General features: G+C 45.8%; 1 protein-coding gene across 1 annotated transcript; it reads right to left on the bottom strand.

Annotated features, from left to right (window-relative positions):
• Nucleotides 1-277: 277 nt before the first annotated feature.
• T265_13055 (hypothetical protein) lies at nt 278-21,964 on the bottom strand (the record flags this gene model as incomplete). Its single annotated transcript, XM_009166950.1, has 19 exons — nt 278-862; nt 1,884-2,336; nt 2,424-2,600; nt 3,793-3,975; nt 5,137-5,449; nt 6,056-6,465; nt 6,552-6,773; nt 7,073-7,369; nt 9,648-9,788; nt 9,899-10,143; nt 11,686-12,245; nt 12,429-12,577; nt 12,627-12,726; nt 13,224-14,670; nt 19,354-21,202; nt 21,239-21,463; nt 21,502-21,627; nt 21,664-21,766; nt 21,813-21,964. 19 exons carry the CDS (start codon nt 21,950-21,952, stop codon nt 737-739), a joined length of 7,266 nt encoding a protein of 2,421 aa, XP_009165214.1.
• Between the last annotated feature and the right edge of the window lie 278 nt (nt 21,965-22,242).

The raw sequence follows: 22,242 nt of genomic DNA, 5'->3' as shown, positions 1-22,242 counted from the left end.
CTCTCTGTTTCATCAAATGGCCCATTGGTGTACACTACCTGTTATCGCTGCGGGTTAGGTTCGTTCTAGAAAGTATCCGCGGCCAAAAATGCACCTGAAATCCCACTCATATGAACAAAGAGTACGTTCGGATTTGCGCTTTGCAACATAGATGCCTAGTGGTAATTGGCTAGGTAACGCCCAAGTATAGACGTTACCTGGCTGCTACCGAGTGAAGGGCTGCAACCGTAGCTATGACAACCCAAACCACACGCCCATACAAGAAAATATCCCACCAGGTCGGAGTTGAAATGGATTAGAAACGTAGCGTATCGATCACGAAACACATGAAAATCGCACAACAGGACGGTTGTGTGGTAAACAAGGTGACTAGTGCGAATAACGAGGAATCCAAAACAGGACAAATCAGCCACGGTAACTGTAGGCCTCACCAAGAAAACACTTCAAGAGGAGTAAACGCATAACCATAATGGGGATGAACAACACCAAATGGAAAATTTGTTAAAGCGCGTTGATTAGGGTAGAAGGAATTTTACGGATTCATAAAAACTGAAGCGACAGAAGTGAAAGAAAAAGCAAGAACAAATATATATTCGAGCCGAATGACGAAACTAAAGACTGATGAAAAGCCTCGAGGAAAACTATTCCGAATGTGTGTGTTGCGAGAGTTGCGCATCACGAAAGGAACACGAAAGTCTGATTGCACGAAAGCAAGATAGAATGGAGAACGGTGGCATCAGTTCTGGAATAGCTGCCTCGTAAACGCATGATAGTCGTATGCGTCTGGAATAGGCTGACCTCCTTTAGTGTAGTAGGGCGGCATAACTCGACAGCAATAGTCTGCTTGTTCCTTGGAGAGGTTCTGTCAAAGTTTGAAAACAGATAATGTGATATTAAAAAATACAATGCAGGTAATCGAACTGAAAAGTGCGGGAGACGTCCCTGGCAGTAACGCGGGACGTATACAAACTGTTTAAGTAGGAAACAGGGTCTACATTGCATAAAACCCCCGAAATAACGTTCATCCAGTTAGTTCAAATACGCGGACCCAACACTGAAAGACAGACTTTCGGACAAGTATCGTGCATTAGCGTATCGCAGCGCGCGCGAGAGCCTGTTGGTCGACATTGCGACCCTCAGATCAGGTGGGAAGACAAAAGATAGAAAGTAACCTACCATTATGTATGTGCCCTTTTGCTGTGTAGTGTGTGCAGTGTCTTAGGAACACCAGGTTAAGCGTGAAATGGGTTATTTTAGCTGGGGACAATTGTGTGCAAAACTGGCCTACAACTACGATGAATACCAATTCGGGAGGGCGAGTTGAGTTGTAATGAATGATATGATGACATGATGGGCAAACTTCAATGACAGAACAGGAAGTCTCTGTAGGTACTGTTGGAATAAGTAGTACTGGCGCAATTGACTCAGGATTACCACCTGGCATTCGTCCAGAACAAACGTGCATTGCCAGAGGAGTAACTAGATGAGGCCTAAAACAATGAGCTTAATTAGTTGTTGAAATTACGGCGGTCAGGTGTAGGATAAAGGCGTTCTCGAGGTTTTCGAAATTAACCAACGTCTTGATGACATAAGCCTGTCTCTAAAGGCACTGTGAACACTGCCTTATCCAGGTTCTGCAATTAGGACCGACGAGTTAAAAAGACAATTCCACAGGATTCTCAAAATGACAGTGAAATAAGTGAACTATGCTTAACGATGTGCTCATAAACTATACTAAACGAGGGGGTACTGTGGAATTATTCATCTGATGTTCTCGAGGTAGGACGTGACAGGAAGGTAGTTCGATAGCCAAGAGTACTAACACTGTTGGGCTGCCAAAATCAAATGAAGATGCGGTTGTTGTTAGAGTGATTATAGCTCACCGAATAGAGTTGCTCCTTAGTGATGTATTCTTTCCCATCCTTCAAATACTCCTTGCCTTCCTTCGTCAAGGCGCGGAAAGCTTCCTCTACCTCTTCTCTGGATTGAACGTTCTCAGTTTCTCGGCTTATCATGAAAGCCATGAATTCCTGGAGTGTCACGAAGCCGTCACGATTTGGATCCACGACGTTCAGGATGGCTTCGAATTCTTCATCAACCTGGCCTTCGCTAACTTCGTGCAGATCGTGACCCAGAGCACGCAAGCAGGATTTAAATTCTCGGTGATCAAGGCGGCCAGATTTGTCTTTGTCAAAGTGTTTAAACATCATGGAGAATTCACGCAACGCTTCCTCACTCACACCACTGACGTTTCTAGCCTGGATTTGCTGTTCCAAATTGTGCTGCATTCGCATGGCAAGTTGGTTCAGTTGGTCCCAAGCTTGGCTCAGACCGACCTATTAAAGTAAAATGTCGAACGGTGAACTATTTGCTTTCAGGAGAAAAGAACACACAAGAATATGCATATTACAGCACAAACTTACCGTACTGTGTTCTGTGTAACGATTATCAAGAATAAGTCGCTCCTCAAGCCGAGCACCCAGTTCTTCAATTTCACGCAAATCGTTTTTACGAGCATTGACTTCATTAGCTTTGAGACGAGTAGCTTCCAGTTGTTCTTCCAATGTTCCACTAGCCTCCATCATCGATGTTCGGACACTCTGTACAGAAAAAATGGCTGGTAAAGTTTTTCCTCGCCATTTCATAACTGGTAAAATTTCGCGAGAAAATATTGGGAATACGCGCAACGACGAATGAAGTCGATAAAAAAACGGAAGGATGGTGAACATTAAGCCACTGAGCAAACAGGGGCATATTACTGCCGGTAAGGTAACTATGGGAACAATTTGTAGCTAAGTTCGAAATGGGGGTGGATATGAACAATAGAAACATGAATGATGCGGAATACTTAGGAGATTGCAAATGAAGTGCACGCCCCAGTGCACATGAATAGTCATACACTACAAGAGCATTGGCAGTGATCTGTTTACCAGCCTAGCAATTGGCTTGCAGACGTTTCGTCACCATACAATGAGATTTCCCTAGTATTTCCTCCACTTGTGCTTGCGTCTACATGGTTTCTACGGTAAATGTTGGTTGTTAACAATCGGCTTGTATGTTGTTTAATTGATACGTTTCGTATTCGTGATGTGCTGTGTTCTGACACTTGCATTTGGTGGGTCCATTCCGATGGTTTTTCAATCCTCCTTCATTTCAGTAGTTCTCTTACTTCGTTCCCATTGGCCCATGAAGCACCGACTCTTAGTTACGGTACAACCGTATCAGCTAATTTAATCAAGGCCTCTTCGAAAATATCAGAGTGAGAGAAACGGCTATACTGCTAGCTCACCATCGATATTCCCAACCACTCACTAGGGCAACCTGGATAGTTAACAGAAAGACCACCTGTGGCAAGAGTTCACAGTGTCTCATGGTCACATGAACCGCATCCTGGAAGGCAGATTGCATCAACACTCATACATTTCGCAATCTTCAATACCCTCTTCTGTAGGCTGTTGCTTGGGTCTGCGTGCCCTGAATTGGGCATGGAAAGCATGCTTTGCTGAGCAGATAAAACTTAGTAGGTGCTTCTACCACTGCATTCACTCCCAGGCCATGTACCATATTGTGATCTCATTGGTACGGGATGTAGTTCTCAAATGCCCATCAAAGACGCACACCCAACGCACGCAAATTCCAAAGCAACACCGAAATACAAGAACGGAAACCCGCGTTGCTTCATTCTTCCTGCCGTCAGTATCCTCAATGGATAAAAATACGCTAACCCGAAACCGTAATTTCTGGTACAGGCTACAGCAAACAAACTGGATTTACGCAACAAATGGTCGTTACCTGTAGCCATTGATGGAAGTTGTTTGCCACGCCAGCGAATTCTTGGCGTAACTGATCATTCTGAGTTTGTCTGAGTGTTTCACGATGCAATTCTGCGTCACGCTCCAAAATAATCTTCTGTAGGTTTCTCCACGTCTCCACAAGAGCCTCCATGGTGAACCAGGTGTATGGGTTCATACCAACCTGTGGAAACAGAAATTAGGTGTTTGGTTTGGAACAAGTCTACACTGATGTAAGTGATCTATGGACACAATTGTTACAGCTGTTACTCGAGGATTATTTGAATATCGAACCAAATAGTATTTAGAATGTTCTGATATAATAAGGTATTTTATTTCCATGTCCGCCTGATTCAGATTTACATGCTAGACCGTCAATTGAGACAAAACGAGAGAAACTGAGCTTGATTCAAAGTTACCGCTCTGCAGTGAACACCTGTGAGACCTTCCAGTGGTCGTACCAACAAGCAGAATGCTGTGTACGCAGCACACAAATTTAATTCAATAAAGTAGCACAGTAATTTAACGGCGCATTTATGTTTGCTATTTATTGTCAGAAAAATGCGGTTATTAAAGGCAATGTGGAGAAAACGTGGTCAAAATCGTCGTCTACTATGGGTCTCACCCAGGTGATATTCGCTCTGGATGGAACTGGTCAAATCAACCAAAAACAACACTGTAGAGAAATTCTCGTTGTAAGAATAGTTTATTGTACCTCGAAAAACGTCCTCCTGGACCCAGAGACGGCAAACGTTGCGTAAAACGTCAACTGCGCAATCTTCCGGGGTTAAAAATGGTACTAGAACTGCTTGCAGAAGGGTTCAGTAGCAATAACCCTCAAGTGAAATGCTTTTTTTAATCAAAACCCAAACGCTATCGAGGACAGTCAAATGTCCTATTTTGCGTTTTTCGTACTATAATTTACAGTTGGCCAACTGGAAAATAAGTTAACTTACCACTTGGCCCTGTGATCTAATACCATCACCAGAAGGTATTTCGCTAACTCTACACAACCATATTGAATCTTCATGAAATTCTGACGACTGTTCACTTATGAACACAAAAGACCCCAGCAATCTTTAGTCTAAGGACCGCTGAACAACACATGAAACCAGTTATTGTTCCAACTAATTTACGATTGCTAAAGCGAGTCCAGCAGGCAACGAGTAGATCACTGAGTGAGAATAGTCAGCTACCATTTGTACACACCTTTAGCATAAGACCAGAAGGCCTTGGCCTCCGCATGTACCGTTGAGCCGATAATCTTTACCAGCGCCGATTAAAAGCTGCAATACATCGTTCACGGCTAACATTCCCTGGAATTTACAAGGGGCAAAAAACTCACCCCATAGCTTTTGATCTCGTGATCCAGTTGACCAAGTTTCTGGAAATCCACTTCGGCCGCCTTGAGAGACGCTTTGAATTGTTCCTGTGCTTCACAGAGAGCTCGGACCTCATCAAGCGAATTGCACCGGACTGGGTCAGTCAAGTCCTCTTCAGCGTTCTCGAACCAAGAGTTAAATGTAGAAGCACGCTTAGCAAATGCTAAGTATAGCTCTTCAACTTTTTTATATTGTTCCTGCAATTGAAGTAAATCAGCTTTCCGTCGCTCCGAGTCGCGGCAGAGACGGTTCCACCGGTCCATTAGCGTAGTGAAGCTGGTGATTACAAACAAAGCAACAAGGATAAAATAAAAAAAACTCAAACTAACAATCAACCTGAAAAATAACTGAGGATATAAACCGATACAGTCTCTTTTTCGAGCACAGCATCCAACCGGTTGACCTATAAAAGTAAAAGAGCTCGGTCGTTATGTTATCACAGATTATTCATTTGGTAAAAGGATCAAGTCATACGGTTGTATCCATTTGGCACGTAGCTGCTGTTCAATCCGTACAAAACGAGGCCTGAGATATTGCCAAATTGCCCAGATTTACACAGTAGTCGGGGTAAAGCGGAACCGCAGACCTCTCAAACACGTACATCCAAAATTATCTATTCTTCGTGCTTGGCACCTTTCACGTTGCATTTGATTTAACAGCTACCTGTAGTTCATAGTAGAGAGAAAGCTCCCGGTTAAATAAAATTATGGGTGAAACCTTTAGATCATCATCATCATCAACAGCATGACATCAGTGTTCAACACCGATGCTTCACTTCAGGTAAGTGACAGCAACAGAACAGAGCATTTGGGATGCTTTCATCCAAATTCGTCATTTCGCAAGAAGGGCAGTAGAAGATAAATACAGAAAAATGCAACTAACCGCTGTTGAATTGTCGGTGTTTGCGCATGTTTCGCTTCAATCAACTGTTCATACAAGGCGGTGATTGTTTGGATGCCCTCTGTACGGAAGGATTCAAGAGCAGTGTCGAACGTTTCATGTTTCGTCAGCAGCGTCTGCACACTGCTCAGATCACGAGCGTAATCCTCACTTCGAACCTGCGTTTCACGGTCGGCGATCCAGGATTCGACGACATCCGTTTTCCACATAAATTGCAAGAAAGCAGAATTATCAGTCAAACTGGCTTGTCGGCGTAACGCAGCACGTTTCAAAGTCCCCAGTTTTTCTTGGAGCCCCTCCATCCGCTGCCTGATGGCCTGGTGGTTGTGGTTATCAGCACTAATTAGTTCATCTCCTTTCGCGCACAGATTTGCACATTTGTCCTCGTGAATCTAACACGAAGGCAGAAGTCTTTGGTTAGTCTGTCGAAATATAATCGAGTTTGGTATGGGAAAGAAAACCAATGAGAATTAGTTACCTTCAGATCAGCTTCAAAGGCATCATGCTTCTTCTGCAGCCCTTGAACAGCGGCCAGCGTATCCCCGAAATCCTCGCTGCTCAACAAATGCTGCTTTTCTAGAATCCATGCCTCTTCCTCCTCGACACTATCAAGGAAATCTTGATAGGCTAACGAATCTTCGAGCTTCTGGCGCCGAATGGCGGTGAGCGTTTGCAGCTCGTCCCAGGCAGCTTTCAGTTGCTGGGCACAGAAAAAATGAATACATGTGATACAGGGCGGACAGCAGACGTGCTCATGTCGAATATGTGCCACATCTTTGTAAAGGCTACAAAATGTAAACCAACTGTAACAGACAATACAATGGTTGTCCTGGAATTCTACGAATCTACGAATTCACTACGCAGCAGATTGAAAACAACGCCCGCACCGACCACGAGGCATTTTGGGTATGATCACATAACATTAACGAAAGCGGATGTGTTTATAGATGATTGCTGCTGCAACCCGCTTGTGATTACATTATATCAAATGCTTCTTACCTCCATCCTGTTATGTACGATCTGGGGGTCAGTCAAAAGTGTACCAACGGTAAGCTCCTCGCCTTGCTGCAACACCTGACGGATGGATGGATCGTGAGCAGCCACTTCGGCCTCAATCCGTTGATGTTTCTTATTCAGGTTTCTAACGCCAATGAGGTCACGACCGTAATCTTCCGAACTGACAAGTATTTTCTTCTCACGAATCCACGCTTCTTCATCATCCATGTTGCGGTAGAAATCATGCAGCCGTTTGGCTTTTCCTAATGTTACAGCACGATTTTCCGACTGAGCCCGTATCTGGGACCAAGGACACAAGGGTAATGAAGTTAGCAAAATAAACCGAAAACAAACGATGAGATGAACTAAGGACAGTAAGAGGGCGCCCAGAACCCTTCGACTGGACACTTTTTGGCCGTGTACAACACGCACAGGTAACACAACCAGGGATAGGTACCCTACTCAATCAGTCCAAGTCATCACCATCAACAGCAATACAAACGTGCTTAGTGATGATGCTCAACTGTCACATAACCATGAAGAAAGCCCTGGTAAAGAGCTGAGAGAAAGGATGGAAACGGGTTAAGAACATCAACGACGTAAGCGCACGTGAGCACCGGATGGTAGTAAGACACCAACGGTGGGGTTTACATGGACTGTGCGAAACTCATCCACAACGATAGACTAACTCCAGCTAAACAATCGTACAATAAATCGGGGGCGTAAACGTAATCGGGACCGGTTAAGTGCCACGTCTTGCAGGGTTTCTAACCACCCGCACGGGGAATGACGTGAACCTGAATCACAAAGGCGAGAAAATTCCACAACATCCAGTTTGATTGTGAAAGTCTTCATCTCGTGCGGCCACGTCATAGCCTGTCGTTCTAAAACCTTTCGTTAGCGTGGGTCCGGACTGAAGAACAGCGCTCTCTCTGATGAGCGGTAACTGGGCATGCCTGGTAGATGTTCCAACGACCTTAGAATTCCCTATTGAATCCACATTGGTGCCAAGTAACTCTTAAACATAATTTCGCTCAGCACATGCCACAACCAGCTGACTCCTATTGTGCCGCGAAAGTACCTGTGATCAAACGGCTGAAGGTTGGGGAAGTTTCCAGAACAGAATATTCAAGTTTCATAGGCATGCAGAACGAACTTAAAGTTGCTCCGTATACAAAGTACTTCAGCCNGTTTGGTACCCTCGAATGTGTCTGATGTGCCGAAGTCAGGAATCACAGCATCTTGGAATCCATTAGCCACGTTGTGGCGGATGCCACGCCCATGCCTCTGTGGTTAAACCAGTGGTCCCCGGTACTCTTCTCAAATGAATATATGAAGACTGGTCGGCTCCATTCCTATTAAACTCACTGTTGTTCCGAAACAAATTCGAACAAAATTGAACGTGAACACAGATTCACCACCGGCAGAACGGTGGTGCTTCAGGGCGGGATGGCACAGTAATACTGAAAAAAATAAATCGTTCAGCTGTCGCACCTTTCGGTGGCCTAACTGCCATGCCACCCGAAAGTTGCACGAGGGCTGGGATACTGCCAGGTTGCCCAAACCTAGACAAGGATAGTCGAGAGGCCGAGGTCGGGTTCGAACCACGGACCTTCCGGTCAGTAAATTTGCGCTCTAACTACTTGGGCCATCTCCCCCAAGCAATACTGAGGAGACCTAGAATGGCACACCACAGCCCAAACTGAATATGATTTGAGTTTTAAGCTAACGTCAGTTGAGATCAGAAGTGTTTTGAGTTGGGCCAATAATTTTTGGCGAACATGTTACATCATGTTGAAGCAGAAATTGAGCATGGGCATTGCTATTCTGAAACGGTTTCATGCCAATTATTGCAGCATCTTGGAATCCATTAGCCACGTTGTGGCGGATGCCACGCCCATGCCTCTGTGGTTAAACCAGTGGTCCCCGGTACTCTTCTCAAATGAATATATGAAGACTGGTCGGCTCCATTCCTATTAAACTCACTGTTGTTCCGAAACAAATTCGAACAAAATTGAACGTGAACACAGATTCACCACCGGCAGAACGGTGGTGCTTCAGGGCGGGATGGCACAGTAATACTGAAAAAAATAAATCGTTCAGCTGTCGCACCCTTTCGGTGCCTAACTGCCATGCCACCCGAAAGTTGCACGAGGGCTGGGATACTGCCAGGTTGCCCAAGCCTAGACAAGGATAGTCGAGAGGCCGAGGTCGGGTTCGAACCACGGACCTTCCGGTCAGTAAATTTGCGCTCTAACTACTTGGGCCATCTCCCCCAAGCAATACTGAGGAGACCTAGAATGGCACACCACAGCCCAAACTGAATATGATTTGAGTTTTAAGCTAACGTCAGTTGAGATCAGAAGTGTTTTGAGTTGGGCCAATAATTTTTGGCGAACATGTTACATCATGTTGAAGCAGAAATTGAGCATGGGCATTGCTATTCTGAAACGGTTTCATGCCAATTATTGCACTAGCCGAAGGTAACCAGTATGAGTTTCAGGTATCAAATGCTGCCAAAACCTGAGAGTAAAGTACCAAGGTTTACAGTTCATGTACTCCTAGGAAAACATCTTACCTTCTCATAGCGTTCGTTTATCATTTTTTTGCGTTCTAAAATAGTTTCAGCATCACCAGCGCCCGATCCAATGAATTCATCTGCACGAGCATCCAGCTCTCTTATTCGATCCTCGTGTGCTTGTATGTCAGTGACTAAAACCTGAAAAGGATGCGAAAACACTGTTAGTGTGTCACCTCAGTAAAATAATATTAGGTTCGTTACAAGCACAGATCACGGAGCAAACAGTATGCAAAAAATGATCAACGTACCTGATGCTTCGACATTAGACTGTCGACAGAAGCCGAATCTTTGCCGTAGTCCGGACTGGCTAATGTTGTTTCCATTTCGCCGAGCCAAAACTCAATATCCTTGATTCCAGCATCATACGCTGCCTGACGATTGGCTTCTTGAAGCTTCTCAGACTTTTCCTTGGCTCGAGTCACTAAGTGATCCCATTGATTCGCCAACTTTTCTATGCGCTCTCGTACAATATCTTCCTGTCCCTTGCATTGATCTGAAACCCACAAACCAGAAAATTACCCGCTAACTGGTAGTGCACAACTTTGTGCACCATAAATGAGGGATTAGAAAGGGTCACTTGGTGTGTGGACCAAGCGCTCAGTTCAGCCCAGCTTAAGTCATCGGCATGATCATCATCATCATCATCATCATCATCAGAAAACACATCAGTATTGACATCGATGCTTCACTGCTGTACAACCATAGGTTTATCTAATTATACTGAAAAGAGAAAAAGAATGGGGGAGGGAGAAGACCCAGTGCCGGTCTATGCCAAGCATTCTGAGGCGCCTACACTTTCAAGCGCTCAATCAATCTGGAAAGAAACTGACAGCACGAACACCACTGACATCCGCCATTTCCGGTAGCATCTCCAGCCAAGCACAGGTGGGGTCACAGTGACCCTATTCTGGAAAACAACACCTAATTTCTTTCACACCCTTCTGCCAAGTCCAGCTCGTGGTTTACGCCATTCTGAAGGAAACACGGAGAACACTCGTCTTGGTAAACAGTGCTTCGGCATGCATAGCACATGACCGAGCCACCACAGCTGATGGTGCTGGATGTTTTCCGCGATTGGAGTGCCCGCCGTACGACCGAATACCCGTTTTCTAATCACCTCGTCACTAATCCATTACCGCCATCAAAAAAACAGCAGCGCTTCTAATGTGTTCGTGGTCAAAAACCTGAAAACGCTACATATCATCTGTCTGTAGAGGTCATGTTTCGCAAGCATACAACACAGCCCTCACTGTAGCCTGGTACATGCGACTCTTAAGACCCTAGCGATATGACCTTTTGATGCCACAAGTGGCGCAAATTAGCAAGAGCGATTTGGGCCTTTGAGATTCTTACACGGACCTCATCATACACACTGAGGTAGGAAAAATTCTCCACAACCTCCAGTGGTTTTCCTTGAATTCTAGGGTTATTTTCAAGGAATGCATGTTACGAAGCGTGATTTCGCACTTTGAGAGTGCAAGCGGCATGCAGAAAGATAGTATGACGGTGGTCATTCTATTCAAACCATGTACCGAGGGTACGTTAGTTCCAGCTCCTGCAGTTTCGGTCACCGGAAAATGGAAGCGTGGGAGATACAGTCAAGCAGTGGAGGCGATGGGATGGTCATCTAGTTCGGGACCAAGCGTTAATAAGACATCATCGTCATCATCATGTTCCGTAAAAAAATGGTAATGTACTTGCATTTCCAGCTGAACACTGCTGCCTTGCAGTTAGGCTTTTGAGCCAAATGCTTTGGTTGAAGACCCTAATCGTCCTCCTGTCTGGGTGTGGGCGCCCTGGCAGTATCCCAGCCCACGTACAACCATGAACTGAACATATACAAATAAACTCGTGTAGTGTGGGAGATGAGGTCAAAGCACGAATTGCAAGGCCCGGGTCGCGTTTGCTAATTTGAGACACTTATGGTGTNTACATTTCGGACGCCAGAAATCTGATATAGACAACATGCCCCGAATATGTTTATCGGTCAAAAAACAGTATACTCCACATTGGCACACTGAAAATGACAAGTTACCGTTCTGGATTAGTCTCTGTCCGGCGGCGATAATACTCTGCAAACGTTCTGCGTTAGCGGCTAGTTCAGCTTCAAAGGCCTGGTGTTTCTGGTGTTTCGCCTGTACGTTGATTTTCGGATCTTTATAGGATTCATCCATTGTTAGCTGCATCTTTTTGGTGATCCATAGCTCCATTTCGTCAGCATCTCGAATGAATGCTTGGAAGGTTTGAACGTCTCGCAGTTTACTACGATTCTCGATCATAGCATCTTTCAGCTCCTTCCAACGGCCAAGGACCTCTTCAAGTTTGCCCTTGATGGCATCCGCATCGTAGTGGTCTATTTCAAGCAGTTTCTCAGCACCAACTTGGAGCGATTGTATTTTCGCTTCTTGCAGATTGATCGCTCTGTTAAAATCTTCGTGCTTTTTTATCAAAGCATCTACCTTGTTCCCGTCGACGTCATCTCCTTTGAGCGAGCTTTCGCGGATAGCCATCCAGTCTTCGGCCTGTTCACAATCGCGTAAGAACAGCTGTTCTTCAAGGCACTGTTCAAGGGTTTTGTTTCGTTTCAGCCAGTCGCTGGAGAAGAGAAAACACCAATTGGCTATCTTATAACCTCTATAGGATACTGGCAGGCGATAGAAAACTTCAGCCTTGTCATACAGTATTGGTGTTCAACATAACGTCTGAAAAGTGGCTGGCGTATAGCAGGGGAACAAATGGGTTAGTGAAAAGAGTGTAAGTCCAGGACAGTATACTTACTTGTCAAGCACTGAACGTGCTTCTGCGATTTGTTGCAACTGCTCTTGGACGATCGGAGATGCATAGTGTCCGTGGTCAAGAAGTTCCTTGCCAAATAATTCCAAATTCGCGAAAGCCGGGGAACGTGCTTCAACTTCAGTGCGGTAGTCCTGGAATATTTGGAAGCAATATGTAAACGAACTAAGCAGCGAAACTTACACGATGCCTTTCCAATAAGACCTCAGCGCTGGTGACATCCTTGGCGAGCTCATCAGAGGATACCAGGCCATCCATTGTACTAATCCAAGAGGTCAAATCGCTGAGTGGAGATGAGGGAAACAATTCAAAATGTGATGGAATATGACAGCACGAACTTGGCGTGAAGCACTAGGAAGCGGCGAGTAGCCAACCAGAAGCAACTTGTAATATTTCTTCAGCTCCTACGACGAGAAACATTTTCATGAAGTGGATCTTAATTATTCGTACTCGCACAACCCTAAAATTTCAGTGTTCTTCTTAAACACAAATGGTGGAAATTCCGCCCTCACTGCTGTTTCCAAAGGTCTTAACCATGACACGTTGGTGATTGCAAATAGCCAACATGAACTCTATAGTGGGATAGCATGGAGGTCAACATAGGCTCCTAAATAAATACAACGGCCGGAAAGTTATCTCAAACGCCTCATAAGTGATTTTGTTGCATAAACCAGTAACAAACAAAATGCGGCCGTATTGCCAAAACTGATATGAGTAACTGAAAGTCGTACCTAGCAGATGGCACTAGTGTGTAGATGAAACGAGTTGGGGTTAACTTACCGAGCATCAGCAAGAAACTTTTGTAGATCAAGCGAGTCCAAAAGTCTCTCTTTCCTTTCCTCTGCCTTTGAAGCCAAGGCGTTCCAAGATTGATTGAGCTCCTCTTGATGGTTACAAATGGCCTCGGCCTCCTGCGGATGAAGTTGCACCAAATCCGCCGCTCTAGTGTCCAACTGCTTCACACGTTCTCCAAGGGCAGTTAAGTCACCTTCCAGAGCCTTGTGTTTTCTCAGGAGACGTTGCACAGATGTGAGGTCAGTCCCCAACTCATCTGCGTCCAGACGTCCCTCTTTTTCAGCAACCCATTCCCTGGCTTCATCGCACTCCCGATGATATCGTTGCACTGCATCGATATCCTCTAAGTCTTTTGCCTTTTTTGTCGTGACCTGCTCCAGTTGTTCATACTTTTTCTGGAGTTGCATAATAATACCCTCAATCTTCTCCACTGCTTCTGTGGGGCCGCCACGCTTCAGCTTATCCGCCTTGGCACACAGCTCCGTCACACGAGCTTCACGCTCTTTCTGTTCAGCAACCAGATCATCTACCGCCCGCCTGGCACTCTCAACCTCTTCAACTTTCCCGGGTACGATGGTCTCAGTTACAGCAACCAATTCCTTCTCAACGACCCATTGATGTAAGTCGTTAGCTTCACGCACGATATGGTAAGCCTCAACGGAATCTTGTAACCGTTCACGCCGATCACGGCCGAGTTGCAAAAGGTACTGGTACTGCTCTTCAAGTCGCTGCTGTTGCAAAGCCACCGTTAAAGGCTTCTCCATTAGGTCAGCCTGACTGTCGGACAAGGGTGCGTCAATTTTCTTCACATAAGCAGCAGGAACGAATCCCTGTCGGTCGTTTATTTCGACTTTCCACCAATCCTTATGATTGCTCGCAAGCAAAGTCAAAATATCACCCTTGCGCATTGATACCTCCCTCGGAGATTTCTCCTGATAATCGTACAATGCCATTACAACGTCCTTACCGTGAACACCGGTGATGGGCGCCTCCTGCATGCGGCAGGCACTGGCCTGGTTGCCCAGCGCCTCAATGGTAGATCCATAGGCTTCGATATCAGCCATAAGCGCATTATGCCTCTTGAGTAGCGACTCCGTCGAGTCTTCATCGCGGCCGAATTCAACAGAACCAACCAACGGCTCTTTTTCGTGCATCCAACTCTCCGCTTCACTTGCGTCCGCAAAATATTGTTGGGCCTGAAGCGAATCGTCCAGTAGTTGTCGGCGTCGGTCTGTTTTGTCGCACAATTGATTCCAGTCCTCTTCCAACTCTTTGATACGTTTCGCGATATCATTGGCAGCATAGTGGTTTGCGGCGATCATCGCATTTCCCTCCTGGATAACATCTTGTATTCTTGGTTGATGGCCAGCGACCTCAGCGGCAACTGCCTGATGTTTTTTGATGAGGTTCTGAACGCCAATAAGATCGCGACCTGTTGAGCAAAAAGGGACCAGTGCCACTTTAGCGGACCGAAAACTGTGCGGCGGAACTACAACGATGTTCCTAAATCAAAGGCGTTTATGCTAAAAAAAATCGTAGAGATGAATTACCTATATGTGAGGTCCGCTCTTCACAAGAGGCGACGTGTTCCATCGAATAGCAGGCAGAATAGGCATAAGTAAAGCAATAGCGGAATGTGTAAATAAGCATCCGAGCTCCAAATCAAATTAGGTGTTCAGTGCTGCCATGAAACTTCACCTAGCTCAACCCCCTTCGATCTTGACATCCACTCTACAACAAACTGTTTTTAACTAAAATGTGAACACCTGAACGTCATCCCACTCCTGATACAAACCTTAAGGTGCAGCAACCCAACTTACAAACAGCACTAACGTTTTCATCTAAGGATAGATCATAAGTGTATACCCTATTAACTATCCCGTCCCTTAAGTCACGTAATCACGAGCTTCAATTTTATGGATGAAAAAGTTATCTCAATATGGCCAGTTATCGTTCTCCTCAGTAATGAGAGCAAAACCAGTTAAGGATAGCGGTGCTTCATCATCGGTGTCGGCAGAAAAAGCTGTAATGAGAAACGGAACAAAATGGGATAGGGACCTTGCACTAGCCTGGCCGGATATTCTACAGGCTCCCAACAGTGCAAGTTTTCGTTCACTATATTGCCACGATCGCCGGAAATGCGTACTGACCGGAAGGTCTGTAGTTCGAACCCGACCTCTGACTCTCGACTTCCCCTATCTTGGCTTGGGTAACCTGGCAGTACCCCAGCCCTCGTGCTTCCTTCGGGGTCATGGCAGTTAGGCACCGAAATGGATTTTTTGTACGGTACACGTGAATGAACCAAGAGCCAACTTTAAACGTGATTATCCAGCCGTCCAGAGTTCATAATCAAGCTCATGAACTCGAGGAGAATGAGCTCGAGACAGCTCAGCGCGAACTTACTAACCGGAAGGTCCGTATTCGAATCCGACCTAGGTATTTCGAAGGCTCCTATCTAGGCTTGGGCAACCTAGCGACGTTCCGGTCCTTGTGTTCCATTCGGGTGGCATGGCAGCTAAGAATCGAAAAGGTGTTACAACTGAACTGTTACCATATATTACTAATTAGGAATTTTCACAAGTCTGTTCCACCTGCAAGAAAAGTAAATCCAAGACAAACAGACGCAGGCAAATTTCATTCCTCTTAGGAGCAGCGCGCACCTCATTTCTAAAGAGAGGGCTTGAAACCACAACTTTCTGGACGGGTTTTTGAGCACTGGCTGAGTCACCTGCACGTAAGCCTATACGTAGAGAGGATACGGCACTACTCTCCATCTTATCATACAGTTCCCACTATGTGATCTGTTGTTGACTGGCACCGTGATGTCTCAAAAGGAAACTGTATGCAGACCGTAGAGATCAAACACTTGCGTGAACAACCACCCTCTTGAAAAGTTGCTGTGGAAAACTGACAGTAGACGAAGCTACACACCACAAACGGAGACAGGAATCATGGGTGAGAAGACCTTGGGAGAACAGCTGTATAGGGACGAATTAGCAAAGGATGATACATAATTATTCGAAACCGAAGGTCCAAAAAATCGCAGCGCTCACTTCTGCTAGTGAACCGAGAGCATTAAAGAGTACTCCCATTAAAAACTTGTCACCAAGAAAAAAATTGTTGAGCTGAGGATCACATATGCAAAAACATTAAATCTACTTAGTTTAATTTGCATGCCAACAGAATAAAACACAATAAGACAACTGCAGCATAGGTACAAAACAGCGAACAAAGCCTGATGAAATGTAAAACTAATTAAGGCCATATAAAAAATCGCAAGAAAACCGTTCAGCTGTAACACCCTTTCGGTGCCTAGCTGCCATGCCACCCGAAGGTTGCACGAGGGCTGGGATACTGCCAGGTTGCCCAAGCCTAGACAGGGGAAGTCGAGAGGCAGAGGTTGGGTTCGAACCACGAATATTTCGGTCAGTAAATTCGCGCTCCAACCACTTGAGCCATCTTGCCCCCAATTAAGGCCATGAAGATTAGAAAATGATGGTGACTATAGGTTAGTGATACTTCCTCCAATAATCGGACATATCAGCAAGTTTGGGGTTCTTTGACTAGCGATGAAATTTAAATCTGAAGACTGAAAAAACGGAGCGCACATCCATCAGTGGCTAGCAGCAGTATTCGGAGGAAACATGATTACCTTTGTTAGTGTTAGCCAACTCGTTTCCAGTCTGCCGATTCCACCGCTGTCAAATTAACGTGATCGTCGAGCTTGGACGTTATGACGAACCCTCAGGCTACGTTGGCTGGAACTTCGTCCCACAAGGTGCAACCATTCTAAGGTAAAAAGGTAGCCGTTAAACTGAGAGCGGAAAGCGTTGTTCTGTGAATAGCCGTGTTACCAGGTGGTCTGAGCATAACCATTGTTGTCTTCTGCCATAGCAGAGGGAATGCATGAAGCTGTTTGCTTCAGATGATTAACACGTCTACAGTCGAGGAAGCGGCGAGTCTCCTTCCTCAGCAAAGGATGACGTAGAAAAGGTAGGATTATTCGGATTACCAAACGTTTGGTCATGGTCCGTGTCCATTTTTCAAGTACAATTGAACTGCAAGCAGAGCTTACCATGATGCGATTCCAAGCACATCTGCTATGAGTAGTACCAGGAACAAGACATCTACGTCTTATTCCCTGAGCTCTTGGGCTAGGCCAGTCCAAAGCAGCCAGATGGGTTAGGCTGTCATCGGCTCCAGATAGAGTCCCACAAGAAAATGTCACCACGCAGCAGATCAGATTGTCAGAGGATGAGGGTCGGGATCCCGAACAGAACTCGTCGACTTCCCACTACATTGTGGGCGAAACTTTCGAACCCAAGACTTAGGGTGGGCTATCTCATCTTATCTCCCTACCCGGACTATTCAATGGGCAAGTACCGTTTGCACCCACAATACTTTGCTTATCGATGTCCCTCGCCAATATTTGCCGCTCTACAAGTAACCGTCATGGGATCACTGAATTTCCGTTATCTGACTCGATGTGTCAGAAAAAAGAAACGAGATCCTTTCCACACAGGAGCCACCAAATTCTGTAGTGCGTCGAATTCACAAAAAGTCGACGGCCATTCGAACCTCATGTTCTCTTGATGCTGATGCGTGCCGGTGCTTCGAAAAAAGCACGAACTTGAATTTGTCCATGCACCTAAAGGCGATCAGGACAAAGTTAACCCATTTACAGTTTACTTTCCGGATGTCTGATGACCTTGAAGGCTACTGGTATAAATGGCATATGAGTAAAACTCATCCTCAGGGCTGAACGGTACTCGCTGGACTGAATGCCAGTGAACAGCGTCGCTCCACTACCCAGCTTAGCAAAGCCCAATGTCACCTGATATCAAAATTGGTACGTCTGTGGTAACAGCTAACAGCAAGACTGAACGCAGTCCGAACATCGAGAACTACTTCTGTCGGGATTTGTCCGGATCGATTCGACAAACCAGAGGCAAGGATAGTCATACTAGAAAGTGATATATCATCTGATCCCTGTGAAATCAAATCTGAGTGGTCAACTCGGGGTTTGATCGAGACACACACAAAAGGAAGCGACACTTTCAGTTATGCAGTGACCACCAGTTGTTCCCGGCCAGCACGAATTTTTGATACAAGTGGCACTTGATTGCTGTACAACCATGAGTAGAGCCTTAGTGAAGAGTGGAAATAAAAAAGGCATTAACTTAGCGGAAGTTCCATGACCTTAAAGGACACGATCTGGAACAAGGTACCTACACCTTGTGACAGCATTAAAATAAACCTCAGATTGAATCAGGGCATAATTTGCAAGATTAATCCAGCGTCCACTGCAAACTTCACCCGATCTAAACCCAGTGCACAACGACGTGAGCTAGGCAGTAGGTACACCAAATGGCAACATGTGCGCTACTGGAGCCCGCTGCGTGCCATGTCCTGCGGGATTTCTAACCAACTGCAAGCAGGATCACGTAGGTTCTGGTCGAGAGGCGCGAGGATCCCAAGGCATCAAGCGCGATTGTAACCACCTTTACCTCATATCCAATCACGGCCATATCATCGCCTGTCCTCCGCGAACCTTTTACCAACAATTGCTCAGGACGGAAAACGCTTAGGCGCACTGTCGTTGGGTATGCGTAATACATGCCCCAACCACCTTAACCTGGTAAGTTTAATCTGCCGCTCCAATAAATCGAATTCGTTGCCAACTACCAACTTACACACTATTTCGCTCCGTACTCGCTACATCCGGAAAGATGAATCGAGAATTTTTAAGAGCAGTTAACCTGATCTGCAAAACGGCTGCTCCACCCGAAACAAGGCTGGGTGGAGAGCGTTCTACGAGGCAAACCAATGTTTCATGGGTGGAACTACACTACTATACAAAGGGAACGTTCCAGAAAAAGTCTATTAGAGGACGCTAATGGGTCTTCACTGAACCCGGCAGAGACATCTCTGGAGACGAAGCCTTCAAGGAATATGAAGAACATCGGTTCTGTGGGCCTCAGCAAAAGCCAAGATTCCGACTCACGGAACTTGATGTGAACTGAAGCCAGTAACTGTATGGTATGCAAAACCGCACATGTCAATGGGCGGGGAACTAGTACCAACATAAAGAAAACGGGCGACGAGAATCACTCACCAACATTGGTCGAGCCGGCGATCGGTTCCTTTTCGTGGATCCAGTCTTGCTCATCCTCTACATCACGGAAGAACTGATGCAGCTTATATGCGTCTTTCAATTTTTCTCGGCGGAGTCTGATGGGCTCAGCTAAGGCCATGTAGCGCTGAAGCAACTCCTTATGTTTTTGAGCAATCACTGGCGCGTCGAAATGATTCTCAGCGGAGAATGCATCCACCTGTGCCTTCAAGGCATCTATTCTGTCACGATGCGCCTGGACATCAGCCTCCAATAAGTTATGCTTTTTCTGAGCATTAATCACACCGTTCAGGTCACGACCAAGTTCATCAGATGTGATTTGGGCCTCAACTTCTCCTAACCACAAATCAACATCTTCAACATTCCGAACAAACTGTTGTTGGCGATTAGCTTGATCCAAATTCGTCTTCTTTGTCGAAACGGCCTGGATCAAGCGTGACCATGTGTCGTCCAACTGCTCTATGCGAGCCCCGATCTCTGGTGAGTTAAAATGGCCTTCTTGAATGAGGTCATGACCCATCTTTTTAATGCCGTCCACACGGGACTGGTTTGCCTGGATTTCAGCTTCGAAGTTTTGGTGTTTTTGGACTTTGGTCTGGAGGTTTGTTGGATCTTTATAACTTTCATCCGTTGCGCTTCGAAATTTCTCCCCTATCCATGACTGCATTTCGTCAGCATCACGATCAAACATCTGGTATCTGTGGGAATCCTCCAGCCGTTTGCGTCTGTCGGCGGCTTTCTCTTTCAGCAAGTCCCGGCGGTCATTGAGACTCCTCTGTAATTCGGCGACCTGTGGGGAAGCATAATGATTATTCTCTATCAATTTCGAGGCAAATGCATCGATGTGATTCATCTTTTCTTCTTGTGCAACCAAGGACTTTTCGAAGTCTTCGTGCTTGCGTAGTAGCGCTTCTACGGCATCCAAGGAATCCCCCACATCTTTATTCTCTAACAGTGCCTCTTGCTTTGATATCCAAGACTCCGCCTGTTCTACATCGCGGTAGAATACTTGCAGATCCATGCACTGCTCATGTTGGACACGCTTCCTCTCAGCTAAAGCAAGAAGGGCGTCTCTTCCTCGCTCCAGCTCCGACAACTTAGTGGCGATATCTGCACTGTCTGCTATGCCTAACTCGAGCAGGTGCTGACCTTCCTGCAGGCAAGTGTTATAATTTTCTTCGCGGGAGGAAATTTCGGCCTTGTGCTCATAATGGCGTTCAACTTGTGCCTCTGCACCAGCAACGTCCTTCGCCAACTCATCGGCCTCAATGACAGATTGCATGTCTGACATCCACAGGCTTAGGTCACGATAGTCGGCCAGAAATCGGTGAAGCTTGAATGCTTCGTCTAACTTGGCACTTCGTTGGTCAGCTTGTGCTTTCAGTTTCTCCCAGGCCGAAAGAAGTGTTTGATGTTTTTCGTGGATTGTGTTCTTGGAATCGGGATGCTTTTCTGCAAGGTCCTCTGCATCTTTCCCCAGTTGTCCCAGCTTGTCCTTCAAAGCCGCCAAGTCTCTTTCGAGGGCTTCATGTTTGCGTTGGAGGGCCTGAACGGAAGCCAAATCACGTCCACAGTCTTCTATGGAGAGCGGAATCGACTTCTCGTTAACCCAAGAAATAGCTTTGTCGGTGTCTCTGAAGAAGCGCTGAATCTCATGAGCCTCATAGAGCTTATGACGCCGGTGGTCAGCTAAGTCGTTAAGACGTCTCAATGCCTCACGCACTTCACGCGACTTCTCAATAACCAAAGCATCTTCAGGGAAATCCTCTTTTAGAAGCTCTTCTTCCTTGGTGTAGATGTCTTGTGCGCGTTGCTCCTGGTACTCAAGGTCCTAAAACAACCGTCAGCGAGTGCGACTTGGACCTACCTTTAGAAATTCCTCAAACTTCAATTGGAGTGCTTCAACATGTTCCAGGTCGCTGCCGTAGTCTTCAGAGGTTACAAAAGTCTCCTTCTCACGAATCCAAAACAGCAACTCATCGGCCTGACGTAGAAACTGTACGAACTTAAGGGTCAGGTTAAGTAAGCGAGATTTTTCCCGTAGCATTGCCATCAGCTTATCCCAGAGTGCATGAAGTTCGTCCAACCGATTCTGAGGGGGCAGTTAAACCAAAAAAGAGGAACACAAACCTTAATGATCTCCGAGGCATAGTGCTCTTCAAGAATCATATCTTCGCCCGATTTGTCTAAAGATGCGAGTGTCTCGGCATGTGCTGTCACTTCCAATTCGAACGCTTGATGTTTTTGTTTCTTAGCCTATTCCTTTATTTGCATCACGAAATTTCCGGTTACCTGTAGATTACTCAGCTCTTTGAAGTCCTCATTTGAGTAAGTTTGAAGCTTCTCCAACATCCAACTTTCTAGTTCGTCTGCATCGCGTTTGAAGTATTGGTACCTAATAAGTTGCAATAGAGATCATTTTCTGAGCTTTCATGTCTAACCGTTTAGCTTGTTCAAGCCGGTGCCGTCGGTATTCTGTTGCTTCTTTAAACGCACTGTATCTCGAGAGAACCTGTTCTCGACGCTCCTGAATGTCCTCTGGTGTCTCCAGAATCTTGACCTTTATGGGCAATTCACTCATCGCCGAGACCAATGCCGAAGAAACCGAAAGTGCGCGCCAAACTCTCTTGCGCTAATTCCCAGTCAATATGTCTGAATTCAGTTCGCTAGGTTCGTAGTCGGAATCAGATAATGTTGGTCATGGCAGTTATCAGCCTAATGTTTGCCTCTTATGTTCTAGGCTGCAACTGGCCAACACATTCAATGCATGTATATAGTACAAATGCGCCTATTCAAATTCGACGTTGGTTCTGTTTTTCGCCCATGCCGACTTATAATCTATTTACAGAGTTAACCGGCCCCACCATAACC

The sequence above is a fragment of the Opisthorchis viverrini genome (genome assembly GCF_000715545.1).
Source record: "Opisthorchis viverrini unplaced genomic scaffold opera_v5_33, whole genome shotgun sequence".
NCBI classification, from domain to species: Eukaryota; Metazoa; Platyhelminthes; class Trematoda; order Opisthorchiida; family Opisthorchiidae; genus Opisthorchis; species Opisthorchis viverrini.
The sequence above is the reverse complement of the archived record's forward strand: the minus strand, read 5'-3'. Positions and strand labels throughout refer to the sequence as shown.